Genomic DNA, 8,592 nt, shown 5'->3' on the forward strand with positions numbered 1-8,592 from the left:
GCCTCGCCCCAGCTGCAGTCACGCGGTGCTGGAGGAGACTGTCAATCACGTTGGGCAGGGCCACGTGATCAAGTAAAGCCAATCATAGTACCCCAAGCCCCCCCGCCAGGATGGTTGGTCCAGGGCTGGACACATGATCTGAGGTGGACCAATCAGAGCCCTCCTTGGTATCCTGCGGTTTTTCTGAGCTTCTTTCCGTAGGGATTAGGCGCGTTAGGGATATATGTGTAGAAGTGTGAGGGAAGAAAGTTGTCAGGCTAAGAGGATCAAAGATGAGAGACGGGAAAGAGTGAGGGAGACAAAGAGGGAGCTGATGGCTTCTGATGTCTTGGGTCCAGTCACTGAGATCTTTGCATCTGCTGTGGTTCCTGTGTCCCGCATCCCCAGTGTCCTTCCAGTAAGTCTCCCCTTTCCTTGAAGCCAGTTGGAGTTGGGCTCCTCTCACTTGTGGTTCAGACTAGGTTCTAGATCCTGCCCGATTATGATGCACCTTCCCGACGCAAAGAGAGGCACCCATTTGTATTAGCACCGTTGAGAATGGAAACTTTTATTCTTTGCTGAGAATGGGTCTTTGCAGAGCACCAAACACGGTCCTCCGCCATCCCTGGGTGGGAGTGCCCTTCGTGTGAGTGAATGTGTGTTTGCAGGGCACCTGATTGATTGCTGGAGCGGCCCCAGCCTTTACACTGCGGGAGCCAGGCCAACCCTGTTGTTTCCCCGATCGTAAACCGAGAAATACAGCCTCAGGAAGACGTCGCCCAGGATCCAGGTCTCCGACTGGCTCATGTTCTCTGTGCCCCCTGCAAAGCTGCTGAGGCAGACGCCCTTAAGGTTCTGCGGGAGATGGAAATGCACACCAGTCAGCCTGAGCCCTTACCTGCCACCATCTCGGCATCCAGAGCCGGCAGCTTCTCGGTTTTATTTCCCTCCTTTGGTAAGAACCAAGTGGCTCTCTCAGCAGCTGCGGAAGTGGGGTGTCCATCCAAGACCAAGAACGGCCAAGACATGTGGTTGCCATGAGGGAGAGGAGGTGGGGGAAGGGAGGATTGGGAGTTTGGGATTAGCAGATGCAAACTACTATAGAGAGGATGGATAAACAAAAAGGTCCTACTGTATAGCACAGGGAACTCTATTCAATACCCCGTGATAAACTGTAGTGGAAAAGAATAAGAAAAAGAATACAAATACATGTATAACTGAGTCAGTTTGCTGTACAGCAGAAATTAACACAACATTGTATATCAACTACACTTGAAAAAAAATTTAAAAAAGAGAGCAAGAATGGCCTGTAATTCCCCTCATACTGTGCTGTTTCTTTCCTCCTGACCCATGCTCGCTGTTTTCTCTGCAGGGAATGCCTTTGCTTCTCCCTCTTCCCCACAGCCCGTTCTTAGAGACTGTGCTCAGCCCCTCTAGGAAGCCTTCCTGGCCCCACGCTCACCCTCCCTGGCCACTCCAGGCCGGGTTGGGTGACTTACCCTGGTGCTCCCCTTGTGTATAGCCCTCATCACTCTAATCTGCGCCCGGCACCCCTTGGCTCAGCCCCCGGGGGTGCCATTTGCATGGGGTCCAGTGTAGATGTGCCTCGACCCATGCAGGCCTCCTCGTGCCTCCATGAGGCTGGGGGTTTAGAATGACTGAAATTCCCTCTCTTCCTCAAAGCCTTCTTTGAGCCCATCAGCCTCCTCTGAACTCCCATAGGGAGCTGACATTAAGCCCCACCCCTGTGCAAGGGCCACGCAGTCACCGTGTACCCTTCATTCACGTGAGCGTGCAGCCTCCCCACAGAGGGGTCTGGTACCCCAACGCACAGAGCGGGAACTGGGGCTTAGCAAGGGGAAGTTGCAGGCGAGGACTAGGGTAACCATGTAATTTGTCATCCAAACCAGGACACTTTCGAGATGGGAGGGAGACCGTTAACCATCATGGTGGGACAACACACTGAGACTGTGCCCACCCACCCCACTTGCCACTTGGCCTATTGCGGGGATTGCTAGAGCTGACTTTCCGTGTTCATCCATCTGAGGGCTCTGGTTGAACTGAAGCTCTTTGAGGGCAGAGGCCCTTAGTGTTCCCTTCTCCTAGTGCCTCGCAGCAGGCTGGCACGGGGCGGTGTCCCATTTATTTCAGGATGATGGAAGTCCCAGACTGCCCCATTACTCTCAAGTGGTTGGTTTTGTGGGAGGCACTGGCCCAGCCACAGGGGCTCCGTGGCATCTGCAATGGTGTGGCTTGGCCTGCAGAGGGCCCCCTCCTGCAAGCAGGAGCCCAAGGGTTCCTGAAATTCCACCAGGGCTGGCCCTTCACCTTTCTGATGTAGGCTTCAGGGGGCACTGGGTAGTTGTTGCCGTTGATGGTGAAGATGATAGTAGGCAGGCGAGTCACATATCTACATGAAACCGCATACTGTTAGAGAAAGAGGGAGAGATGTTGGTCCAGGTGATCCCTGGTGTGTGGAGAGCCCCGGAGTGACCCTGTGGCATGACCCTTCACCTCGTGACCGACAGGGCTGGCGCCGATGCGCATCTGGATGGTGGTGATCATTCTACTTGGGCCAACTAGCAACGAGGTCCCGGTATCCAAAATGGCCTGGCAGCCGTGGAGACAACCAAAAACCACACCGTTCATGGTGATGCTGAGAGACAGTGGGACAAAGTGGACACCAGGATCACTTGAAGTCTCCCCCCACGACTGCCCCCCTCCCTGACTGTCTCCCTTCAGCTCATGCCCTGACTCTCTTTTCCTTTGCTCTGGTCACCTAAACTTTGCTGACTTCCTTTCAGTTCCTGAATGCATCAGGCTCTTTGGTGCCTCAGGGCCTTGGCATGTGCTGGTCGCCCTTCCTAGAAGACCCCCATCCCCTTTGTCTAGCTAATTTCTCCTCATCTTCCAGGTTCCAGCTTACTTGTCACTTTTTCAGGGAAGTCTTCCCCCCGAGACTAGATCAGGCTCCTGTCTTGGTCACTGTCTGTAGACTCTTCCTCATTTCTAGCATGTACCGAAGTGGAAATTCATTATTATGTGTGTGACTCGTTTCATGTACGTCTGCCTTACTAGATGTTAGGGCAAGTTGTAGCCTCAGTGCCTCTCTCAAGTGCCTAGCACACAGCGGATGCACAATGTATGTTTGTTGAATGAGTGAATGAATGAAAAAATGGATGAGGAACAACCAGAGCCCTGTATCTGCTGTGTCACCAATAATGGGTCAACCCACGTGGTGAAGATGGAGGTTCTCCGGGGCAGCAGATGCTGAGAGTAGGGGTGTCAGAGACACAGACTGCTCTGGGAGAGGTTGTCTCCCAGCAGGGCCCACTCACCCAGCTCAGACACTGAGGGCCCTGGCCAGGCGATGCCTGAGCTAGCCGGGGGGCCTCCAAAGGACACGTGAGCTTTTGTCTGAGGGTATCACTCAGAATCCCATCAATTATTGCCCCTTGTTCTCAGGCTACTCCTGGATCCCGGCTTCCTGATTCTCTCTGTCACAGCCCCTGCCCCACTGTGTGCCCGGGATGGGGGGTGGGTGACTATGGGTGGGGGGAGTGTCTCTTTGTATGAGTTGCTTTCAGGTCTCAAGAATGCAGCCAACCTCTCTCCACTGCCAGGGAGTTTCTCCCTAAGGAGACCAGTTTTCCTGGTTTGTCTAGGACTTTCCGTGTTTTGAAACTGGTAGTTTTGTGTAGTGAGAACTCCCTCGGTCCCGGGTAGCCCTAGACAGTTGGTCGACTTATCACAACTCTATTCAGGCTGGTGAAATCCTCCCTGATCTCTTTTCACTGCACTTTAGGGTCTTCAAACCGTGCTCCCTGCCTCACAGTGTGGTGGGTGCAGCCCTCTTGGGCTGCACACGTCTCTCTGAACCCTGTTCAGGACCCTGGTCAGAGCCCTGGTCAGGGGCCTGGGGTGATTATGAACCCATGGGTGGTGTGTGTCTCTGTGTGTCTGTGTGTGTGTATGTGTATCTGTGTGTGTGTTTTTGTGTGTATCTGTGTGCCTGTGTGTGTTTATATGTGTGCCTATGTGTGTGTTTATACGTGTGTCTTTGGGGGTGGAGCGTATGTCTGTGTGTGTGACTGTGTGTCTGTGCGTTTATTTGTGTGTGTCTGCATGTGTCCGTATGCACGTGTGGTAGCATCACGTGGGGTGGCCCTCAGAGGGAGAGGCTTACCGGTTCATGGTTATCTGCCAGTAGTGGGGTTGGGACACTGGTATCCACTGGAGCTCTCCTTTGTGGTAGCTGGGGTCCAGCCCGCCAAACATCACCATGCTGCCATTCTCCTTCCGGCTGAGGAGAGAAGAGGGAGGGCTCGTTGTAGGAGAATAATGGCAGGCACTGTCTGAGGGCTGTGCTTCTCCACCCATCCGAGGCACTACTATGGTCCCCATTTTACAGAGGCGGAAATTGAGGCCCGGAGGGATTGAGAACCTGTCCGAGGTCGGTCACCGACTAATGAGTGGCACAGAAGGGGTCTGAAGCTGGGCAGCCTGGCTGGGCTCCGACCACCCACCCTTCTGAAGAGGGCCCGGCCCCCTCCAGCAACCAGAGTGCTCAGAGACACCCCCCGAGGACACCATGCCGGAGGGGTCTGGCTGCCCCCTCGCCTAGCCTGTCATTGTTCAGAAAAGCCGAGGCCCGAGGGCGCCAAGGGTGTGGGCTCAGGCTCACCCAGGGCTGGCTTCACCAGCGTGTGTGACCTGTGCCAGCCATGGGGCCTCACACTCAGCAGGGCCCTGCGCCTCTGCTATCCCTGTCTTGAAATTCCTAATACTTTTTGAACAAGGGGTCCCACGTTTTCATTTCGCACTGATGCCTGCGAATTGTGAAGCTGCTTCTGGGCTCCCGGTAAAGTGATAGTGAAGAGGAAACATTCCCGCCATCCGTCTCCTTCCTTCCATATCAAATCCATCAGCACATCCTGTTGCCTTTTCCTCCAACCTGTATCCTGACACCTTCCACTGCTCTCCCTCTTCCCTTCACACCCCCTGGACCAAGCTGCTGCCCCTGAGCTCACGAGCATGGGTGTGTTCCCATAAAACTTTATTCACAAAAACCAGTGGCGAGGCCAGATGTGGCCCTGGGGCCATAGTTATCCTGGGCTAGACTGTCCCTCAGAAAACTTCTGGATCAGGTGGCTACAACTTTTCGTGGAACTGAAAGCATCTTACAGCTGACTTAGAGAGAGGGCTTGTCCAGTTCAGACTTACGTGCTCAAGTAGAAGGCAAAGACAGGCTGAGAAATGAGGCCTCGTCTCTTCAGGTTGTCAAAGACGGGGGTGGTCCCTCGGATGGCGAGGCTGCGGTAGCCCAAACCCAGGACGCCATCGAACGGTGCATCCTCCAACCCAAACTGCGACTTACTCAGGCCAAACGGCTGGACCACATCGACAAGTTTCCCGATCTATGGGAGAGGGGAGTGTACCCACATAATGGTTTGGGAAGTGGGGCTGGGACTGGGCTGGGATGCAGATGCCATGAGCACCACAGAGAAGAACTGAGGCCTGGCTGTGCCCTGGGTTGACCTTAGATGGTTAGACCAAGCTGGGACAGGAATTCGGGTTCCATTTGTGTGGGGCTGTGGCTTTTAAGTAACACCTGCCCCTCCTGCAAACACTATCTGAAGTGAGTCAAATTCGCCTCATGCCTTCTGTGCAGGTGGGGAAACTGAGGCTCAGGAGAGGACCAAATAGTTCCCACTTGAGGACAAAATGAGCAGAGAGCAGGGTAGTCTTCTCTTTGGCATCCCTATGATCTGATGCCAGAAATGGACTGAATCCATTGCAGCGCATCGTGGGTTCTGCATCTGCCCAGGAAGACAGAAGCCCATTGTACGATGTCGCTGCCAGGGTTCTTACGAACATTCTGCCTGGGAAACACGCTTTTGGGGATGTGCGTCTGCATGTGTGAGAGAGAGAGAGAATACTCAGGCCCTTTGGGGGATGCAGGCTATAGTTTTTACTAGACTCACAAAGGCCCCCACTCGGGGACCCCCATTTATCAGGCCCTTCCCACATCTGTGGCCCCCTGCTTTCCCTGTCTGGAATCCCAAAGCCCTCAGTTCCCCGCAAGGGCCCAAGATCAGTTTTATCCTCTCCGCAAGTACCGCACACCTGCATGAATCCTGACTGGCCAGCCCAGTTCCACTGCTTACCTGATGCCTGACCTTGGCAAGGCCCTGGCTTTCTGCACCTCTGTTCCCTCATAGGTATAATGGAGCTAATCATAGCACTTCCTATGTGGGGTTGCTGCAGAATTAAACGAGTTGTTACCATGAAAGTACCTGGCACAGCCTGAGGATATAAGAGTGGGTGCTTTTTTCCCCTCTCTCCCTGCTCCCAGCACAATGAACCTTGAGCAGCTCATGAGCAAAGGAGCTGCAACTCCACACCCCAGGCCACTCTCTGGGTCAGCCATTCTGGGAGTTTATGTGCCAGCAGGGACACTGTCTCCCCAGGGACACAGCACTGTGGGGTGGGCGGCCAGCCACTAGGGGACTTTGGGAAAGACGGGCCCTCCCAGTTGGCCCTGCATCTGTTTTGTAAGCAGCGGTCGTTCCCAGGGCCAGCCCTGACTTGGCTTCTGGTTTCCAGTTACCCGAACAGTGTCGTAGCCAAGAAATCCAACCATCCTCCCAGAGCCGAAGGTGAGGTCGACGGGCCGGCCTGAGAGCCGGAAGGTGGTGGACAAGTGAGGGTTGAAGACCTTGTGTTTATCTGCGGACACAAGAGATGTGTGCCCGTCAGGTGCCAAGGACAGAGAAGGGGGTGGGAGGGGGAGTACAAGGTGGGCGGGAGGGCAGGTACTCACGGCAGGGGACACTGTCGCAGTAGGTGGAGGGCACCCACAAGTCAGCTGAGCCGGTGTCAAAGATGACCTTGAACTGCTGAGGGGGCGTTCCAATGGTGATGCTGCCGACATAGGCTAGCTACAGGGGCCGGGGAGGGGTGGTTTGGTCAGACCTGGCTGCCCTGGCCGCCCTCGATTCCCGGAGTACTGCTTCCCTCGAGGTGTCCCGTGTCTCCTGAGATCACTTTCCAACCACCCCACCTCACAGCCTCTGCTCAGACCGGTGCCTTCATTTGGTTTTTTTCTTTTTTTTCCTCCATGCGGGCTCTTAGTTCCCTGAGCAGGGATCGAACCCGGTCCCCCTGCAGTGGAAGCGCAGAGTCTTAAGCACTGGACCTCCAGGCAAGTCCCTGTGCGTTCATTTGAGCAGCTCCCCAGTGTCCCCTTTAAGGCCCAGCCTGTTTCTTTCTCCAGTTGGCCCTCCTAGGTCACCCCAGGCCACCTCCTCTAAACTCAGACCATGTCCTATCACCACCACGCTGCTGGCCCTTTTATTTGACATGTATTTACTCCTTGCCTATCACTCAGGCTGTCCTATGCATTCCTGATGAAGAGACGAGACCTTTTTAAAAATCAGTCACAATCACCATAGTGTTAGATTTTTATGGCGTCACAGGCCATAGGGGCTCAGTAACTTTTTACTGTGTCCTTCTTGGATCTGCGGAGGCTGAACTTTGTCTGCCTGGGGTTTCAATCTTGATGTGCAGTTGGCTTTATCTTTCGATCAGACATGGCTCACCTTTCATCTGTAACTCAGTGGCTCACTTAGTTCAGGAGGAACAATCTCCCTGAAACTAATGACATATCTTTGGCAAGAAATGGATGTTTACCTGCCACCTGGTCATTGCTGGGCCCAGTTACCACTGACCAAGAGTTGAGGATGAGAGTGCCTTCTTCTCTGGGAATGGGGTCCCTATTCCCCAGTGTCTCTGCTTCCTGCAGGAGCCCTAGCCCCAACACGCCGCCTGGCGCCTCCAGATGAACCCCAGTGCCAGGCCAGAGCACCAGGGGGCGCGGTAGAGTGCCATCCGCCCAACACACTCACATCCAGGTAGTTCCTCAGGGGATGAAGAAACAATTTCGGGTCATGAGCGACATTCTGGGACCTGTCATCATTGTTCTTCTCCAGGAAGTTTGTCAGCAAGTTTTTTTCCCTGAGGGTTTCTCGCATGGTCTTGATCTTTGTTAGAGGGATCCTTTCACGGAGCATTGGGAAAAGGAAACAAAGAAGGGGCAGCAATCAGCCGTCTGTGTTATAGTATGACTGTCATACCCTGCATTGTAATGGCACTGTGTATTTTCCAAGCATTTTTTTATGACTGTCCTCTTATTATCAGGACACTACGCAAAAATGATGGCAAATACCTAGGTTTGAATACAGGTTCTGTTATGTAATCTTGGGTAAGCCATATGACAATTTGGAGTCAGTTTCCCCATCGGTAGGTAAAAACGTGGAATATAGTAACCCCCTTCGCGCATATAGAATGTTTTGGGTTAAGTGAGATGATGTATATAATGTACCTGATATGTAAGAAGTGTCAACAATGACAGCCATTCCCATTGGTATTGCCATCCCACTGTATCTTTTTCTAAGAAGTTCTGGGAAGGAGTCCGAAGGGGGATCATTATCCTCTTTTTACAGGGGAGGAATTTGAAATGCTGGGAGGTTGTGACTTGGATGTGGTCACACTGCTTGTTAGAAGTAAATCAGCCTAGAAGTAGCCTCCCAGATCTTTCTCCAGGGCTCAAGC

At 53.5% G+C, this 8,592-nt stretch overlaps 1 protein-coding gene across 1 annotated transcript in view; it reads right to left on the reverse strand.

Moving 5' to 3' along the window:
• Positions 1-531: 531 nt before the first annotated feature.
• LOC309606138 (pregnancy-associated glycoprotein 2-like) overlaps positions 532-8,592 on the reverse strand; it is a 14,258-nt gene continuing 6,197 nt past the window's right edge. Inside the window, exons 4-11 of the mRNA XM_082342814.1 lie at positions 7,887-8,037; positions 6,803-6,920; positions 6,590-6,708; positions 5,203-5,396; positions 4,166-4,282; positions 2,494-2,635; positions 2,308-2,406; positions 532-834 (exon numbers count right to left, since the gene is read on the reverse strand). Of these exons, the coding sequence (XP_082198940.1) occupies positions 682-834; positions 2,308-2,406; positions 2,494-2,635; positions 4,166-4,282; positions 5,203-5,396; positions 6,590-6,708; positions 6,803-6,920; positions 7,887-8,037 (1,093 nt within the window). The 3' untranslated portion in view covers positions 532-681. The remainder of the gene's footprint in view (positions 835-2,307; positions 2,407-2,493; positions 2,636-4,165; positions 4,283-5,202; positions 5,397-6,589; positions 6,709-6,802; positions 6,921-7,886; positions 8,038-8,592) is intronic.

Source organism: Balaenoptera borealis (assembly GCF_965194805.1).
Source record: "Balaenoptera borealis genome assembly, chromosome: 11".
Lineage (NCBI taxonomy): Eukaryota > Metazoa > Chordata > Mammalia > Artiodactyla > Balaenopteridae > Balaenoptera > Balaenoptera borealis.